Source organism: Oryzias melastigma, linkage group LG1 (genome assembly GCF_002922805.2).
Source record: "Oryzias melastigma strain HK-1 linkage group LG1, ASM292280v2, whole genome shotgun sequence".
Classification (NCBI taxonomy): Eukaryota; Metazoa; Chordata; class Actinopteri; order Beloniformes; family Adrianichthyidae; genus Oryzias; species Oryzias melastigma.
This window is the reverse complement of record NC_050512.1, coordinates 24,108,011-24,127,898: the sequence shown is the minus strand read 5'-3', so window position 1 is coordinate 24,127,898 and position 19,888 is coordinate 24,108,011. Positions and strand designations below refer to the sequence as shown.

The 19,888-nt window shown below is 37.8% G+C and overlaps 2 protein-coding genes across 5 annotated transcripts in view; one reads left to right on the top strand and one right to left on the bottom strand.

The window, feature by feature from the left end:
* ntn1a (netrin 1a) overlaps nt 1–19,385 on the top strand; it is a 67,773-nt gene extending 48,388 nt beyond the window's left edge. For 2 of the 3 annotated variants that reach the window (XM_024289708.2, XM_024289707.2), the window contains exons 4-7: nt 1,331–1,480; nt 3,615–3,668; nt 12,155–12,229; nt 17,081–19,385. In XM_024289708.2, the coding sequence (XP_024145476.1) occupies nt 1,331–1,480; nt 3,615–3,668; nt 12,155–12,229; nt 17,081–17,409 (608 nt within the window). In that variant the 3' untranslated portion in view covers nt 17,410–19,385. The remainder of the gene's footprint in view (nt 1–1,330; nt 1,481–3,614; nt 3,669–12,154; nt 12,230–17,080) is intronic. The other variant, XM_024289709.2, reaches the window with a different exon arrangement.
* Nucleotides 10,284–19,888, bottom strand: part of stx8 (syntaxin 8) — a 44,351-nt gene continuing 34,746 nt past the window's right edge. For both annotated transcript variants that reach the window (XR_004948418.1, XR_004948420.1), the window contains one exon: nt 10,284–10,311. The gene's annotated coding sequence lies outside the window, so the exon portion shown is untranslated. The remainder of the gene's footprint in view (nt 10,312–19,888) is intronic.

Here is a 19,888-nt window from a genome sequence, read left to right as displayed (position 1 = left end):
GGAATTATTGATTTATCTTCCAGGATCAATTTTCAGACAGTTGGCACTTCCTTGAATTAAAAGGAACACCATCCATAAGTCACTACCAAACCGAGTCCCTGATTGGTCAAAGTTTGACCTGGTTTAACTTTAAACACACTTTTAGGCTCATTTATATAGAATTTACATTGGAAGCTCAAACTCCTGTTGCAGATGCTGGTGTGAACGTAAAGCTGCTTTTTACGTAAAAATAGAAAGCAACACATTTACTTGTCGAGCATAACACTGGGATTTTTTTCAATGGACCTACAGAAAATAAAGGCTAAAAATGTGTGCGCTGGTTTCTTTTTATGTCTTTTTAAATTTGGTTTTGTCGCCATGGGAACGAATTGTACTTAATGGTTCTTTGGTTTGCAGGCTGAGCTCTCTGCTTTAAAAATAAATCCAAACCACTAAAACTCCCCACAAACCTCAAAGTACATGAGCTGAACGTTTGACGACTTTGGGAGTGACAGGTGACACGATGCAGAGGAAAATCTCAGAGTTCACGTAATCATTAAAATGGAGTCAGATTTTCCAAAAAAAAAAAAAAAAACCTCAACAAAAAGGTGAAACTCAGAGAATTGGAGCCGTAAGAGTATGCAGACACACACGTTTGGCTTTGTAGGTGCAAATTGTGATTGATTCACAGATCTGTTCTGGTCTGGATCACATTGAGGCTGGAAGTTATTTATGTTCCAAAATATTTGGGGAGAAGGGACTCTCAGACAGCCATTTTTTTTTAACAGTGATTTCTAACCCGACAGGTTTGGCTGTGAAATAAATTAAGCGTTTGGATTTGGGGTGAGCAATTGAAAAATGATTACATTCCTGCAGCATGTGTGTTTGATAGACCTCCCAGTTTGGGAGGAAGTGTGAAAGACGTTTTGGGCGCACGTTCAAAGCCCCGACATTAATCAGAAACAGGCTATCAGGATTATCCTCCATTATTTCATCGTTTGGTAAACATGCAAAAGCCATTCTCTTGACTTTACACATGCCAGCTGCAGGCAGCTCAAATATTAGCATACATGACAATCTCATTTGTGCTTCAACCTTGGCACTGAAGCAGGAAAAGGGAACAAAAAAAAACCGACCTGCAGGAAGTGTGGCCTTTTGAGGGAAGCGTTTTTGTACCTGAGTGAGTCTTGTCCCTCTGTGCACGCCTCCACCTGCCTCTCACCACCCTGTTATTGTTACCACACCGCTACCACCTGCACTCTCTTTAGATAGTGTTTTTATCTCCCCCCTGTATGTGTGTGTGTGGGAGACCACTCACTGTGCCTCTCTTTCTTCCTCTGTTTCCTCGCAGCATGCGATTGCCATCCCGTGGGTGCTGCTGGCAAAACCTGTAACCAAACCACAGGACAATGTCCCTGTAAAGACGGCGTCACTGGTATCACGTGCAACCGCTGTGCTAAAGGCTACCAGCAGAGCCGCTCGCCCATTGCCCCCTGCATAAGTACGTGAAACCAGCCCTGTTTATCATGCATTCATGCACATGAGAACACCTTTTCTATGATCCAAACACTTACTGTGAATGAAATCTAAAGTTCCCAGCATGCAATCAGGCCTTTAAACCAAATTTAGCTTCTTTTGATTTGCTTTTAGGGTTCTCTTTTAGGGTAAGGGTGGATCAACATGAATTTCAATCAGTTTTTCAACTGATTGCATGTAAATACATGTAAATAACATCAGCCCTTTTATAAAATTATAATACAGATCTACTAACACAATCTTTTAGCAGTCCAAAAAAAAAAAACATGTTACTGGTAAAGTAGAAAACTCGGCTCAATTTTCAAAAGCAACACATTTTAGGCAAAGCTCTCATCATTTCACATTACTCTAAGGATATTTTTTCCTGATTAGAAATAAATCTGCACATTATTAAATTCTGTGGTCAACACAAAAATTATTTAGAGATTTCTGGGACTCAGCGCTGAGGTGTAAAAAGTGCACCGCCACATAAAATACGATTGCTTCTAATCATTCACATCCTTCTTTCAGGGTCTCACAGATTGTCGAGTTTCTTTATTGCAGTTATATTATATTTGAGTTTGTGCACACTTTCCAGTGATGTCAGCCATAAATCTACACGAGGCAATAATGAGATCCAGGCTCTTATATTTCTGTGAAGTCCTGGCGGCTGATCAACAACAGCATCAGCACCTTTGGGCTTCCGGCGTCGCTATTTTCCCAGCGATTGTTTTCTGTCATTAAATGGTCAATAAAAATAAAGAAAATCCTTCATCAGATTCTCATACACCAGTGGTGAAACTTGTTTCCTTCATCCTAGCTGGGAAAATCTGATCGTACCCAATCAAAAGACTTGATTCTTTATTTTTTTTTCCTCCCCTCCTACACAAATCCATCACTGTTGCACACCTTTTCCCTCACTGTGTTCTCTGTCTGTGCATGCGTACATATGGTACAAGTTCTGGCTGTTATGTTTTTTCTGTTCCATGAGCCTCAGAAAACAGAAAAAAACAGGCATATTGCATCTTCTGTTGCCACCCTGCTCCTTTGGTGATAAAAGAACCCTCATGTCCATGCATGGTCTCAGAGATGGAGGGAGGGGTGGCAGAATCAAGTCTTTGGATGTTAAGCTTCTGTCACCAAAACAGATGAACTATGGGAAAAAAAGATGATTTTTCCACATAGAAAGGTCAGAAAAGAATGACCCTTAGGGTGTCTTAAAATGCATTTAAGCCAAGAGCATCAAGAACATGACGGACAACCTGCAGGTTAGCAGGGTTTAGCAAAAAGGAAGGTTTCAAAATCATAACCTGTCTGTTTATTCAACACAATGTAATATTTGCTACTCAGCAGTGAAGTAGAATAAAGGAAAACAGCTGAACTTTGATAAGAAAATGAATCATCAGAGGAGGAGGCCTTGTGGCTTTAAGCATAAGCCTGAGAAAAACAAGCACAATGTAAATTCATGCTGTGTCAGAATATTTTACAATTTAAAATACTTGACTTTTCATAAAACAATAGTCTGGGCCCAGTTAAGTCATGTGATTTAAGTGGTGATTTTTATTCTATTTGTATAATAAAATAAAATACCAAAAAGTTTATGTAAAATATTTTAAAAGTTTTTTTCACAGAAATAAAAGTAAACACAAAAAGAAAACAATTTGTAGAAGTATTTAAATGAATGAAAAGAAAATATGCATGGATCCCAATCATAAAATGAGGCCGTACATTTAGTTAAAAGACCATTAGTTGAAATTTGGGAGATCTGTCAGGTTACAATATATTTAATTAACGACAAAAAACAAGATTGTTAACTCAAATCCTGAAATATTTGTAAATAAGCAGTACTTTTGGGGATAACAATGTCTTTTCAGTCAGTCTTGCAGCAGATAATTAGTGCAAATAATTAAAAATAACCGCACTTTGGAAGCTCCATACATAAGTGGGCAACAAATTCCATAATTTTGTCAAATTATTTCAAAATGTGCGACTGAACATTAAACCATGCCTGATTAAAAGTAACTAACATAAAAATGAAATCAGTTTTATTATTGACTGCATTTTATTGCTCTTAAAAAAGTTAAATAATGTGTTGTTTTGTCGTGTTTCTCTTGGAGTAGAGATTCCAGTTTCCCCTCCAACCACTCCAGCGAGCAGCACAGAGGAACCTTCGGGTGAGTACAGCTTCAGATCTCATCTCCTAAACCTCTTCAGACCTAAATACAGTAAGTTCATCTGTGGTTTTGAGGAAAAAAAAATGACGGATGCTGTGGAAATTTTTAATAAATGGACATGGGATTTTTTCTACACCACTTCATTTCCGCTCCAGTATTTTTCCACTGGAGTTGAAAAGAGACTACAGGATAAATTGGATCCCACTTGTCTCTGCGCTCCTTATTAGGGTTTCATGAATATTAAATCCATTAGCAGCAGCTCTGGGATGGGCCTCTTTTAATCCCTCACACTTTCACGATTAATTAGCCTAACTGCGGCACAGCGGGGTGTTGGTATCACGCCGGAACTGCAGGCGGGAGGTTTGTTTCATGCCGTCATGATTCATCTCTTCAAACCGTCTTTTCCAGTCATCCTTCTCTAATGCAGCAGAGGACTGATGCTGTTGGAATTTAGATAGATAGATAGATAGATAGATAGATAGATAGATAGATAGATAGATAGATAGATAGATAGATAGATAGATAGATAGATAGATGGATAGATGGATAGATGGATAGATAGATAGATGGATAGATAGATGATCGATAGAGACAAACTTTTTTTTAAAGTTCCACTCAGACTGAAATGTTGTTTTTATTGGTTTATTTTAACATGTTCTTGTGGCATTTTTGTTAATTATGGAGGACATACAGAAGGTTAACATTGCATTTGAGTATTTCTTTAGTCACATCATTGTAAGTCGGGAGAAGATAAAAAAAAAAATCAGTTTGAAAAAGCTCGTAGATGTGACGTGGAAGATATAACGACAAGCTACAAACTCCCAGCTCCGCTCCATTCCGATACATCCACTATAGATGTTTAGATCTATGTATGTCTTCGTTTTCCTGGTATGTGGCTCAAAGCTTTACGTCTCAATAGCTCCACTTTTGCTCGACATTGTCCATTAACCGGTAATGTTAGGTTGTTGGTGCGAGGGGCTGTAAGCGAGCAGGAGAGCAAGTAAACAGATGGATGACAGGAAGTTGGGGCAGGCTTACTCAATGCTAAACCCAAATTTATTCCCCTATCCCTACAGTTTCTCCCTACCCGTCCGTTTGTTGGGGCAGGTTTGTCCAAAATAGTTTTTAAGGGCTAACCATTGCGGCGGAGGGATGCAGAGCCCTCTGCTACGAGGGTGTTCCGCGTCAGAGAGGAAGCATTTTTTTTCCTGGTGCTCTGACGTACGTAGGTTTACAATTAAATGTGAGTCTTGACATTTTAGCCATGTTTCCACTGAGTGGTTCGGTCTGGTATTTTGAGGGTCTCTATTTTTAAATGGACCCATTAAACAGTACGGAACTGTACCTCTTGAGAGCCCCCTTCCATTGTAGGTCCATGGAAAAATGTTACGGGACGGCTGGGGCGGGGCCACTATCGCCAGGTTAGAAAGTGCCAGTATCACGCTAAGCTAGCGATTCTGTCTTCCTCTTTACAGAGAAATTCTTCTTAGCCGCCTGGAATCTTCTTTCAAACAACATTCAATTCCTGTTATACAAGATTTTGCAAAAGTAAAGCATGAAAAAGACGAGCCACTGGATGACCTCCATTGTTGTTGCTTTTAGTTGTCGTACTACAATGATCTAATAACATGTTAGTGGTCTACATTACACATGCACCGTGAAAATAAACAGTGGGAGCAAGGCTTAACTGAGTGAAAATGCTCACCAGAATTAACTGGACCTGATCGTACCACTCATTAGTATACCGAACCGCTCAGTGGCTCACTGACCGGCGACTATTGATGATGTCATCGAGTAGGGGTGACGTCCAAATTTGCTAAATGCAGGGGTAGGGGAAGAATTTGGATTCGACCAAACAGTTCTACCCACACAATTTAGAGGTGAATTTCTAATAAACTTCTGCCGCTCTGCAGAAACTATGTCTTAGAAAACGACATAGGCGTTTTGATTTTGGCTAAAAATGGCTTTATTATAAATGAAAGACCACTGGGAACGCTTTTAAAATAGATCAGAAGATGATCGGAGTGGGACAAAAACAAAGCAGCTAGTAGTTGACATGAAGAATATTATTAAGAAGAAATTATAATTCTTTTTTTTTTAGATTTTAGTGTAAGTCTGTTTTGTATTGAATTAATTAACAAAAATTTTCTCCCATGCTTACTCCAAGAAAAAAGTTTTATGAGCAAAGATTAGTTTTAATCTGTAGAAATTCCCTGGCTTAAGTCTGGTAATTTTTTTTCTCATGGTGGAAAAAGTTGAGTCATCTGGCTCCAACTGTGTTTCTCCTGTCTCCCCCGTGAAGTCGCAGGAGGCCCAAGCGTGCGTGAAGGCTCCTGCAGCTGTTGTTGGCCCCGCGTGGTCCCTGCACAGCCTCAGCGCAGTCGGGACCCTCCTCCACCTCCTTCTGCTCTTTTCTTTTCAAGTCTCTTTTCACTCTTTTCCACCTCCTTCGTCTCCCTCTGTTTCACGCTTTGTTTTCGAATAACACTGTGGGTGGTGAGGCGCTGGAATATGTGGGGTTTTCTTTCGCAGCCCCCCACCCCTCGTCAGGGCTCCGTCTACTTCTGGAGCGTAGAGGAATTTTTTCACGGCTTATATCTTGTGGATGGAGTTAATCGGAAAACTACACAATTTTTAAAAGGTGATGTCATTTCTATGTCTGAATCTCTCTTCCAGTCACCTCCTTGGTGGCGTCTAGCTCATCCCAAACTCTTAAATCCTTTATAAAATCTTTTTTTTTTAATTATTATTTATATAAGGACAAATACTCTCAGCCTCTGCGCCTTGATGATACAAATGAAGTCCACGGATCTTTTTTTAGATACATAAACACTTGCTCTCAACTTGCAACTCCAGCAGCTATGATATCACCTAGTCTGTGATTGCAACCAGATGTGTGTAAGTGTGGGCTTGAACCTTTATTTTGGTCAAAAATTAAACGCTAAATACTGTTATTAACCTTTGTTCACATTCATTTTAGCTTTATTCGCAAAGAAAATAATCCATCGTGGTAATGAATTGTCAAAAGAAAAGCCAAAAGCTTTAGGTAAAAAGAAGTGATGTGAAAGAATGGAACAGAAAGGAAGAGGACATAAACGTGATGGACTCAGAGAGTGGCAGCTGTGAGGCAGGTGCCTCTAAGGAGGGAGCAGAGAATGGGGGGTGTAAAAGGAGTGGATATTAATTTGTCTCCCTCCCTCGTCGACCACACGGAGGGCTGGAATGCATGGAGAATAGCGCCGATGGTGTGGCCCAGACAAAACACACATTGTGCTGGCAGGTCATGGATGGTGTGAGTCGCCACGCCCACGGGTCACGACAGAGACGTCCACATGGCAACGAAATGTGCAGGAGATTAGGCGCTTGCGACCTGCAGCGGCTGCTGGATGATGATGATGATGATGAGGAGTCGGAGAGCCGGGAGTGACGACGGCGCTGTGTATGTGTGCGTGACACGTCTGAGGCTGGAAGTGATCAGAATCTGCGGCCGACCCCTCCTTGGATTTTTTGAACATGAGTCTTGCCTCGCACAGTTTTTTTCTGCACTGCTCTTTGGCATGTGATCTTAGAAGGATATTAAGTTTGCAAAAGTTTGAGAAAATGAAAAAAATACTGAAAGAAATGCAGACACAGAATGACAAACACTTTGTTTTTTTTTTATTTGGACTGGGTTGCATTAAGTGATCTCAAAGATACACAGCTCTCCAAAGTAAAAATGTAAAATCAGGTCAAAAAGAAGCAGCCTGAGACAGGTTTTACTCAGTAACTGCATGGAGGCAGGAGGGGCGCTTAGCTCCTTTCTTTCTGCCCCGGCTGGACGGAGTCCAAACTCACAGCTCTAATGTGAGCAGTCCAGTGAGGAGCAGAGGAGAACCGTGCAGGGCAGCACACTGGGCGCTCTGATCTAATTACATGCTTTATTTGCTGCAATTTGTTTCTCAATCAGTCTAGTTGAAAGCAAGAGCCCTCCTCCTGGGGCCATCTTTCACACCTCCTTGTTTCACTGCTGCTCCTCTGGCTGTGTTCAAACATTTTGCCTTGTAAGCACAGTCAGTGTTTGTGTTTCTGGGTCTTTTCAAGAATCGTCTGCTAGAAACAAATATGTTTGCGTTTGCAGGCTGCGTGGAAAGTTTTTTTTTTACTTGTCTTTTCAAGGGTCTGCAAGCTGAGGCTCCGGAGCTTCATGCAGCTCTTTTATCACTCCATTTAACTCTTAAAAATTCTTAAAGCTGAAAAATGCCCAAAAAATGAATGAATATTAAGTTAGTTAACACATTCTAATCTATAACAGTGTCTAGGTGTTGTTCATAGGCAAAGTTCTCAAAGTATATTTGTTTTTTTATATGTATGGATTAAAAAAATGATTCTACATTAATATAGACATTTTAATTTTTAACAGTAAATAGAAAAAAGGATGAAGGTGTACCAAAGTCATTATGAGTAGTTAATACGTTTCTAATTCAATAAATCTGCTGCAGCAGGAGGATTTTATCTCACACTGTACTTTATTTTGAAAGATATGTGCTGCTGTCAAAAGTAAAGGCAATGAAAGTTGTCATTTATAGACAAAAATAAGCTTTATAATTTAATTATTGTTTTTTTTTATTTTTTTTATAAAAGAATGGCTTGATGGCCACAAAAACATAATTAAAGTGCATTTTTCTACACAGTGAAGTCGGATTTGCCAGCTCTCGCTGGATTTTGTCTGTAAGAAACTGCACCAAATGATGTTTAATATTAAAGGTTTCAGCCTCCTGATCTTTAGTAAACATCACTTATTTATATCAGAGTAATTTTCTGGAAAACTTGCATTTTCTCTTAAAATCCAAAGTGTTTAAAAAGTGTTGGAAAACTTGTAAATCTTCTTTTTCTTAGTTTGAAGAATTACAACAGCTCTGTTTTTAATGATACAGTTGGTGCGGTGAAAATATGAGACCCAACCAATCGACCTTACAATAACATAACATGCAAATTAACTTTTTTTTTTCTTTGCAATGGAATAATTCATTTCTTCGCGTAAACCAGAGATACATTTGAATACACTTTTACCAAAATTACTGTAAATTTCCTTTTTGAGGATATAAAATAAATATATAATAAATAAAATAAAGTCTGTCTGTTTGTCAACATTAGATATGGGTTTATATAAAATATTACAAATTATAATTATCAAATGCTCACTGTAAACTGTTAATTTTAAATTGTTTAAATAGATTTTCATTTGGGCCTAAAGGATCTGAAGGTAAAAGTAGCTGCAGGTTTTTACCACACATTTACAATGTCTTATAAGGTATTTTAGCCAAATATAATTAAGAAATTGTAGTTCTTAGAAAGTGCAGGAGGCCACATATTATTGATTTTATGACAGAAATGTGAACATTTGAACAGACTTTGGACGTGCCTGCCTAACAGCAAATTTAAATACAATTGAAAAAAGGAACATCCTTTAGCTCTGAACATGACAAAGGAGGTATTCCTCCTTAAATACTCCACTGGACCACTGAGCTGGTCTACTTTTCTTCAGGTAAGCTGGCAAATCCTCGGGGCCCAATAGGGGGTCCCTGAGGGCTGACAGCTTCAAATCATGTCTGTATAGTCTTATAAAATGTTTTTCAAATGCCTTGTATATGCTGTCTGATTTTATTCAAAAAAATGTATCATTAATATTTAAATGACAGGAATTTGTGCAGTTTAAGTGTTGGATTATTTGGTATGGAAGGGTTGTGGTGGATTCCAGGTCCTCTAAGAGTCAATTAAAAAATAACAAATTAAGAAAAAATAATAATAAATCTACATTTAGAGTGGAGTGCTTAAAAATATTGTGTTCAAAACTGTAAAAAAAAACAACATCGCTGATAAAGAATGGACAGAAAAGTTAAAGTTTCAGATATTTTATATTTCCTAACGTCATTCCTGAGACCGTGTCTTTTGTCCCGACTGATGAAGCCTTGTCTGATATCGAAGAAGGCCTTGGACCCGTCGGTGCTGAAGTTGCTGCACACTGTAAAGCTCCGGCCTTTCTATGTTTCGCCTCAAAGCAGCTCCAGTGAAGACGATTAGTTTAATGGGCCGTGTGGTACTTTGATACCGGGGGGCAAAGGTCCACCTCTCGGTTACAAACTTCTGAGCCCTGAAAGGCTGCAAACAAAGCGCTGTGGTAACTACATCTACTCAGAACATGCAAAGCACATTTTAGCTCAGTAGTACAAGAGCGCTTCCAGCACTGCCGCTCGCAGCGCAGGCACAAAGGAGACGTTTGTCCTCACTGTAGGGGACGGCCTGGACCTAAAAAGGGATCTCGGGGTGCTCTCAGCGGGGCCCCGAGCTCAGTCTCGGGGGTACACTAATGGGGAACGAAAGGCTATTAAAGGGAAGTATCGTGATGGCATCAGGGGGGCTACGAGAAAACAAAGCTTCCTTTCCACAGCCCCCCCAGTTTCATTATTTACATGGTAATCAGGTCCAGCTCATATAGACTCTCCTGTTTATTTGCTTTTTTTTGGTTAATTTTTCCCTCCACTTACCTCTTCAGCCCCAATGAAGAGTTGCAGGGGTTCATATTTTCTTCTGTGAATATTTGGTCTCTCCCCTCCTCTTCTTCTGGTGCATTTTTTCCTGTCATGGTGTCCCCCAGGCAACCGTCCTGAAATGGAGAGTAAAAGGCGAGTGAAGATCTGAGGTTTTTCTTACAGAGAATTTGACCAAATCTGCTGCTTCTTTTCTTATTCTTAAAGATTACTTTCACTTTAAAACTTTTTTTTTTTTTAACATCGAACTCTAGATGAAAATAATCAGTAAGTACCAGAATGGATGCCACCCCCCCCCATAAGGGTGCTGTGCCTAATGCTTCATGGATGGCCAGTTTTCCCTTCCTGACCTCCCTTTGTGTGGCACTGACCCCCCAACTTCCAATCCCTCAAATAGCTGCCACCCCCGTCCACGTAACTGTGAAAGCCCGACATGCTCCTCCACAAGGCCCTTGAGGTGATCCCGCATTTTTTTTTCTTTTTTCTGTGAGGTCGGGGTGCTGAGGTGACAAGTGAGGTGAGGTTTAAACCAAGATGGGGGGGTGGGTTTAAAGATCGGGTGGTCTGCATGGGTCTAACTCATTCCCACAGTCTGACAACCAGTGAATGGGAGGATGGACGGCTGCGATGATTTGTGGCCTTTTCTAGAACTACAGGGGGCGTCGCTTACAGCGAGGATGCTAACGTTCCTGCAGCTCAGCGCCATTTTGTTTTAACCTTAGAACATTTCCGCTATAAAAAGTTATACCATCACTTTTGCCAGGTAATTTTTACCTGATATAATATACCCAATAAAAGGTATTTGACATTAAAAATAGATCAAAATATGAAAACACATGACAAATTAGAGTAGTTTTATTTTCAACTGTTTACGTAAAAAAATTGAAAATAAAAATATAGGAAGATCCAAAAAACATGCTCAAAAATTACTGAAAAATTAGGAATTTGAGAACAAAAAAATTCCTAAAATTAATAATAATTATAAAAATGATATTGTAGACTTTGTCTTTGGTTCACCCATTCCTGGGTGATGTAATACTTTATCCAGGGACCAATGACACTCAAAAAATGCAACATTTTGAAAATCATGTAAATACTTTTGCACGAGTGAAAACCACTCAGCGATATCGTGCTCTAGGGTTAATTTGGACCAGATTTGGGAAAAGGAAGCCTAATTTGATCCCCAAAAAATATTATAAAAAAGAAAAAAAAAAAACAGAAAAGATTTCCTTTTTTTCTATACTTGTACATAAGTTAATTTAGCTTTTTTCTTGTCCTTTTTAATGTAATCTATTGTTTTTACTTACTCTTAAAAATATAGGAGATAAACATTAAAATTTTATTCTACATATAACATTTAAAAAATACTGATTTTTTCAATTATGAATAACAACATACTAAGGGTTTTTCAACATTAATCAAGAGTGTCCTAATTTAGAATATAACATTAATAAAATAATTGTTGCTTTAATATAGATTTTTATGTATGCATTTATCAAAATATTTATATCTTTTATGTGCTCGTTAGTTTTGTTGCCATAAATATGATAGAATAGTTGAATTAATTTGACTAATCTCTTTAATCTGCTATATAAATATCCACTTTCTTTTTTTATTCCAAGAGTTAATTTTATGAGTTTTTCTTTAACCCTTTAGTGTTGATGCTCTTTGACTTCTTGTAGTAATTCTTCAGTCTAGACGACCAACATAATTCCAGTGGATTCAAAAGTGGAGAAAAGCGGCGTTGCGCCGCTTTTCTCCACTTTTGAATCCACTGGAATTATGTTGGTTGCGAAATCACTTGACATTTTATGTCAAAGGCGTCACCAGCGACATCTCAGGTGTTAAAGGGTCAATGGTGTTCAATACAAAAAGTCTAAACAAAAACGTAAATGATCATTTTCTTGCTACGCATCCATCTAACTTGATATTCTTGTTTTGCTTTGTTTTTTCTTGCAGATTGTGAATCTTACTGCAAGGCATCAAAAGGAAAACTGAAAATCAACATGAAGAAGTACTGCAAGAAAGATTATGGTGAGTCAACGCACACACAAACCCTTTAGATAACTCTTTTCTTGTATATAGTAGGGGGAGCTGTTGTTGTTTACTCTCCAGCTCAGTGAGAAAACAAAGGATCAAACAAACGAACAGAAGTAAAGCTTGAGTGACCTAAAAAGTGTGTGAAGGGTTATCCCCGAGCTTTTAGGACCTCAGCAGAAACCATAACACCAACAGATCCTTATTAAGCCGGCCCACTTCCCCCCTCGACCACAGAGTTTGTTGCTGCATTCCTGCGACCATCCGTCTGCCGCGCCATTATAGGTGTGGATAAGACGCGTGACCTCTCCCCTCTGCCCGTCCTTCTGTCCCTCTCCCTGATCGGCGGCGTCCTGCGGCATACTTCAGCGGCTTGATGGACAGGCCTTTCCTTTGTTCTCCAGGGATTTGGAGTCAGGGTCAGCTTATGGACACCTCCTCTTCCACCCATGGCGAGTTTGCTGTTGGTGGCGTGAGAAAAGCCAGTGCTCTGCAAAGGCTTTAGCTGATGAAAAGCTATACTCCTGTGGTCTGACAGTACTAAGAGGTCTCAAAATAAAGTCAATTTGATTCAAAAACAAATAGGAAAAAACGCTTTACCAGTCTGAAGAAAAGATCCCTTGGCAGTAAAATGAATATTCTAATAAAAAAAATCTAAAGCTGTTGAGTATTCACCATGTGTGCTGGTACCAGAGGGTGAGATGAGGAGACTAATGAAGGTCTTTCAATAAAGCAAACTATTTAGTGGACATTTCTGCTATTACTGGAAGGCAGAAAAAGATTTAACATACAGTAAAGAAAATTAAAGCAAAAAGAACGGTCATTAACTCTTGTGGTGAGTAAAATGAAGGAGAACAGACAAGCGCAGGGTGTAGGAAGGAGTGCATTTGATTTTAAAATACTGCTTAAGAATATTCCAGACCCTTTGAAAGTGTTATTACAGTGGTCCCTCCTTTATAGCAGGAGTCACGTTCTAAAAATAAACCGCGATAAGTTGTTATTTTGTGTTATCCAATTATTTTGATGCGTTAAGGCTATAAAATCCATTACTACACAATTTATACACTTTTTTCAAGCAGACATCGACATTTTCACACTTTTCTCTTATGTTGAAATTCTCAAAGTTCAACCCATAGAAAAATAAGTCTATTATAAGAGAATAAAAGCAAAGATCTGTCATGATCAAAGATTTATGCTAGTTTGACAACCTGAACGCAATCTGTACAGAAACTTTCAAGAGGAATTTGATTGACAGTGGTCTATAGCCAATCAGAGCAGAACACAGTGTGGTGTAAAAAAAATAAAAAAAATAAAAAAGCCTGCAAGATTGCAGGTGAACTCCGATAGCAAGGGACCTCTGTATATGCGTTAATATGAAAGAATCTGTCAGTGAATATGAGCCTCATTGAACAAGTAACTGAGGCTAGGAATTCATTACCACAATATTTAATTACACAAATGTATACAATATTTTTTTTTCTAAAAGAGTAAGACTTTATCTTCACACAAGAAGGATGACTGAGCAGTATTGGACTGGAACTGGATGTTTTGCTGGGTTTAAAAGTGTTGTTGTACGCCGATGTCATCTTGGACTGAATCAGGGTGATTGTGGAGTATTTTGTGTTTTTGTCTGTTTGTGATTTGTTTTGATTGTTATTGTATTATTGTCGTATTATTTTGTTGTGGAGAGTCCATGCATGTACACATATATCTGTTTGTATTGCATTTGTGGCTTTAAGGAAGTGGGACCCCAGGAAGAATAGCTGCTGGCATCTCTATTAGCTAATGGGGATCCATTTATTGAACACATAAAATTGTTAAAACTTTTAAAACATAACTTTTTTAACATAAATATGAATAAAAACAGACAGGAAATTACTCAGATTAAATCAACTTAAACCTTGAGTAATTGTCAATATTTTTGCCCTCTTCAAGTTAGAAATAAGGTAAATGTTAAAAGAAAGAACCCTATTTTTTTTTTTACTTGTATGTTATTTTATATAAAAACTGTAACTAATAAATATCCCAAATAATTTTCTCTCCATAAAATATACCCTGTCAGAAATATACAAATATGAATATGGCCAGGGGGGCTGATATATTTACCCTGCGGGCCTGATCCGGCCCCTGGGCCGCGACTTTGACACGTGTTTTAAAGGGTGGAAATAATCCAAAGGAGCCACTTCAAGACATCAGTATCAAAACATGTCTCTGTGTCACATTTTGTGACTGGATTAAAGTAAAACCAGATAAGTCTACATTCCAGGACTGCCTGACCCACACCGGCCACATCTACTGTCCCATGTTAGATCCTGATAGAGGGCTCTGATTGGCTGAAAACATCTGAACATGCCCAAAAGCCGGATGTAGGGTTTGAGCAGGTCTACATTATAGAGAGCACAGATGAACTACTCTGGAAACAAAAATCTACATCTGTGTTTCCATTCAAAGATTGGTACTAAGCAATGAAAACTTGTTGGAATTTAAGTGGGCCTGATCTTTAAAGTGCCTTTTTGTGTTTTAATATGATATTTTACAAAAAGTCTCATATAAACCTAAAAAGTGCTCTTTTGGAAAGCAGCTTTGTATTTCTGTTCATAAAAAAATGAAATTCCAAAGCGATGAGCTAAGGTTTGCTTCCTAATACTAGAAAGATGTTTGGCTCCATCAGCTCAGTGCTGAAGGTTAAACCTGTGTCCCTGAAACAGCAAAAGCCCGCCTCTTAAGTGCATATACCTTTAATGGATCCTAAGACTATCTGGTCAATGCAATTCATATTGATGCATGCTGGGATATGATCCCTGAGAGATGGCTGTCCGCCCTCAGAGAACTACATCAGTCCATTGCTCATGTGATTTCACAGAGTGACTATCTAGCTGACGTGTCTAATAGCCCTCTCCTGTCTTCTAATCACATTACAAATCACTGCTGTGTCAGTAATGGAGAGAGTGCACTGGGAGCAGTGTGTGCCAGACTGTAGGGCTGGCTTGAAAAAAGCACAATTTAGACCACAAGCTGATTTTTTTTAGGAAAATACTCATTCACTGTACAACCTTATTATTTATAGTTACAACAATTGCCATGATTTGTATCAACACTGTTTAAAAATGTATTGGCCTAATTGGTTTGTAAGAAATTGTCCCGTTTTTAGCCTCACCAATTGTTGAGATGCAGGATCAGAAGCTACAGTGTATGAAGAGTCTTATAGGCCTTAGTCACAATGTCCCTTACAACTGCAGAAACAACTATTTCCTGTTTTTGTGTCCACACAAGCGGTATTAATGAGTTAAACTTACAGTTTAAGACTTGATTTATCATTGAAACTTCATATAAAAAGCAAAGACTTTGGATTTACAAAAAGTGGGCGTACACATCTTTGGAAAAACCTACTCATCTTTACAGTCCTGTTTCCTGCAACCAACTAAGAATCTGCAGAAAATTACAGCTACGATTTATATCAAAAGGTAATAAGAACACATTTATTTTTAAACACATTTCTTAGCAAATTAATATAATTTAAAAAATCTTTTTTTTTTTTATTAGCCAAAAAATGTTATATCAATTTAGGAAAAATATAATTGTCCAATATATCCATCTAAAATTCCACCTACCAGCAAAAATGTTTAGCTTCCTATACCAACCAGATGGCTGCTAGCGACTAGCTAACTTTGTTTGCTAGCTTCTGCTACCCTCTTTGCATTAGTTTATGCGGCTCATGCAACATATACAAACGTTTAACAGGACACTATCAAGTTGTTTCCACTGACTGTAAAAATGAGAACTAAATTAAAGATTGCTGAAACAAAGTGAAAACATGAAAAGTGAGTTGTAACTTAATGGTCATTTATAAACAATTTTATATAACATTTATAGCATTTTCTAAAATTTTAAAGAGTCTTGAAGTTCTGATTACTTAGAGTAGTATTCATTGCAAAATGTAAGCATTGATAGCTTATACTGTTCCTTTTAACTTTGATTTCACTGAAAAAAACACTGAGTTCTTGGAGTAGTGACCTTCTGGGAGTCAGTACTATCAGCAAACCAAGTGACTTGCAATTCAAGCACCTTCAAACTTTAGCCAGCTACAATAATCCCTGAAAGTCTAACAGTTTTTCATTTTCACTTTCATGACTGGGGGAGGCAGTCATGTCACCTTTCTAACAGGCAGGAGACCTTTCTTTCATAAATTGACTCACTCTAACGTTTCAGTGTTTTACTTAACGCACTCGCGGAAGTAAGTGATTGAAGAGATATTAACATTTTTTTAGATAATACTCCAGTTTAATGGATAGCTGCAAGTGAAATGTATTATGTATATTACAAATGTATAAAAACTGGTTAAAAAATCTTTGTTTGGCTGGATATAGACTCCAACTCCTGAGAGAAACTAAAGAGTCACACTTTCAGCTAGTTTAAAAACTGGCTAAAAGTGTGTTTACTGGACCGAGAAAAGTAAAGTTTACTTTAAGTAAAATTTTCATTTATTTGGTTTGATTTTCAAAATTAAAGACAAAAACACTTCAGTTTGAATTTTATTTTTATTTATAATCCCTTGTCAGTTGTGGTTTTACCACATCAATTGCTCAATCTTATCTCAGCCACTTTGGCTTCATTCTTTTCGTAGTTAAATGGAAAACATTGGTCATTTCTATTAATTTAACAGAATTTCCTAACTATGTTAAGATGGAAACCTAGCTATTATTACTTCAGTTTCTTAGTAAATTATTTCATGTCCTAATTAAACATTGTCTTGGACTATCTGACCAAAGTCTTAATCAAGACTACAGATGTGGTAAAAGAAGGTTCAAATACATTTACACGGCTATCCTCTCCGATCTCTCGTTGCAGCTGTCCAAGTGCACATCTTGAAAGCAGACAAAGTGGGCGAATGGTGGAAATTCACGGTCAACATCATCTCCGTCTACAAGCAGGGCGAGAGCCGCATCCGCCGCGGAGACCAGTTTTTGTGGGTCCGCGCCAAAGACGTAGCCTGCAAGTGTCCCAAGATCAAACCTGGGAAAAAGTACCTGCTGCTAGGGAACGACGAGGTTTCCCCGAGCCAGAGCGGCGTGGTGGCGGACAAAGGCAGCCTGGTCATCCAGTGGAGAGACACGTGGGCGCGCAGACTCAGAAAGTTCCAGCAGCGCGAGAAGAAAGGCAAATGCAAGAAGCCCTAGGTGATACAGCTGGAGGAATGGAGAGTAAAAAGTGATTGAGGGATTTAAAAAAAAAGAGGTGAGAGAAAGAGACAGACCCACGGACAAAAAGGAGACCGTTTATGCCGCTGCTTTTTTTGTGTAGAAGCATGAAGAGAATTATTTAGGATGTTTTATGTTTTTCCTAGTGAACTTTTGTTGAAGGAGCTCACCTCACAGATTTAGTTTTTATGGTTTCTTCTACTTTGACATTCGTCTCTCTTGTGGATTTGCCGAATTTGCACCTATTACCACTATATAACGTTATTTTATGTGTTTTCGTTATTCCTGTATAAAACAATTAATGTTCTAATTTTATGGACATCTTCTATTTCTGATGGAAGCCACTTAAATACAGCTGCAATATTGCTTCTGGGTTTTTTCTAAGAAACAGTGGTGGTTCCAGTGGTTCTGGTAAATTTACTAAAATTGTATCTTTAGCTGTACAGTGAGTGGCTAAACTTTATTTTTATTCAGATTCATCTGCAGCAATGGATCTATAAGTTTGGATATTTTTCAGATTTAGAAATTGACAGTAGGAGAGGAATGTTGTATAAAAAAGGGGGGAAGATTGTACTTTTTGTTGTTTTTTCCTAATTTAAGCACACATTTCAGACTGGCTTCTATATTCTCTAAACAAATTTGCTTAAGTATAGTTTTTTTATTTTTTTAAGCTGCAATGTTTTGTTCACAAAAGTGCTGCTTATGGTACTGGTTCCCTTTTTCAATGTTTTATTTTTGGGACGTTAGATACATTGGACAGCACTGATTTAGTTTGCAGTACTTACTGTGATTTTTTTTCTCCTCTGTTAAAAAGAAAAAAAAAAACATTTGTTTCAACAAAAACTTCAAGGAAAAGAAGCCAGTCATAATGACGTTAATATGAAAATGTTTAGTTATTTGCCATTGAGTGAAAGTGGCAAACAAGTGGATACAAATGAGTTTTTAGTGAATATCTTAGAAGCAATAGCATTCCTGTTTTAAGGTAATTTGATTGGTGTTGTGCAGGTTTATCACTTTGAAATATGGATGCAATGTTAGACTAACTAGAACTGCTTATTTTCAGAGATATTTTTGGTGAATAAAAGTGAAAATATTGTGCCACAAGTGCAACAACACAGAGAAGTTTATCCTTTTGGAAATTGACCTAGTTATAACAGCTGGTAATGTTGGAATTAAAAAAAAAACTTAACTGGGCTTTATCATGTAAAGCAGCTTTGTATTTACCACCTGAAAATGTGTACTTTAACTTCAAAAGGAGGAGTGATAAACAGAAAAAAAGATATAAATTTGTAAAAACAATAAGATTCTTGACTTTCCACACCATGTCAGGATTACTTTGTGCATGAATGTACATAGACTTAAAGGAGACGGTGTGTCCGGTCAGGTGCTGCAATCCCATGGAATGCCGTGGAAGTTTTCTTCACTTCAACAAGGAAAACTGGGTTCAACAGAATCCTATTTACCTTAAACTCTCACTCCGAAGATCTTTTGATCTATTTTAAAAACCTTCCTCTTTTAATTAGGATTACGATGTTTTTTAACCGAAACAATAATTAAAAAAAAAATGTCGTTTTCTAGGACGTAGCTTCTGCAGAGCGGCAGTAGTTCATTAAAAATTTAGGTTAGTGCAGAGAAACTCCACCCCCTTTCGGTTGCAGAGCGGAGCAGAACATATTTTCTAAATAACAAATAAGCTCTTTTTCAAACAATATTTTAAGTCAGTTCTTGATTCACAACAATTGTAATAAAATAATGTTAAAAAATGAAATTTTATGTTTAGTTTTCTTAATATATGTACTCCATCATGAGAAAAATGCCACAGGGACATGTTAAAAAAACACCAAAAACACAATTTTCATCTGAATCTTTTTTTTTTTTTTTTTGGATAATTTTTATTGATTTAGAAAAAAAGGGTGTGGTGACATCACAGCTCAAGTTGCTCGAGACCCAAAGTTGTGTGGGATTAAAAAACAAAAACCTTATTTTTCCAGTATTTTTAAATCAAGACAGAAGAAACAAAGTGTCAAAAGATGATTTTTCCTTTAATTTGATTTTGAGTTTTTAATGAAAATGTGCTAAACATAAACAGCTCTTTTCTTTTTTGTAACAGATGTTAAAACAAAATTCAAATCTCACCATATTTAATGTACAGTAGTCATGCTAATGAAACACTTCAACTGTCTAAGTACACACAAAGCGATCTGTTAAAACCCCATGATGTTTACATTGTTTTAGTGTCAAAAAAGTTCGAAGAATTGTGGTTTTGATGTGACAAACTTGGCGCTGGTGTCTGACAACACACTAACTTTAGTTATTAAAAGTATTAACAGTTTAGAGGCAATGAAGCCCATGTGCTGCCCCCCCCCCGTCCTCTGTATTCAGGGAAATGGACCACCCCCTTCGAAGCAGAAGTTTGACAAGCTTCCACATGAAACGCCACAGAAACACGCCTGAGCAT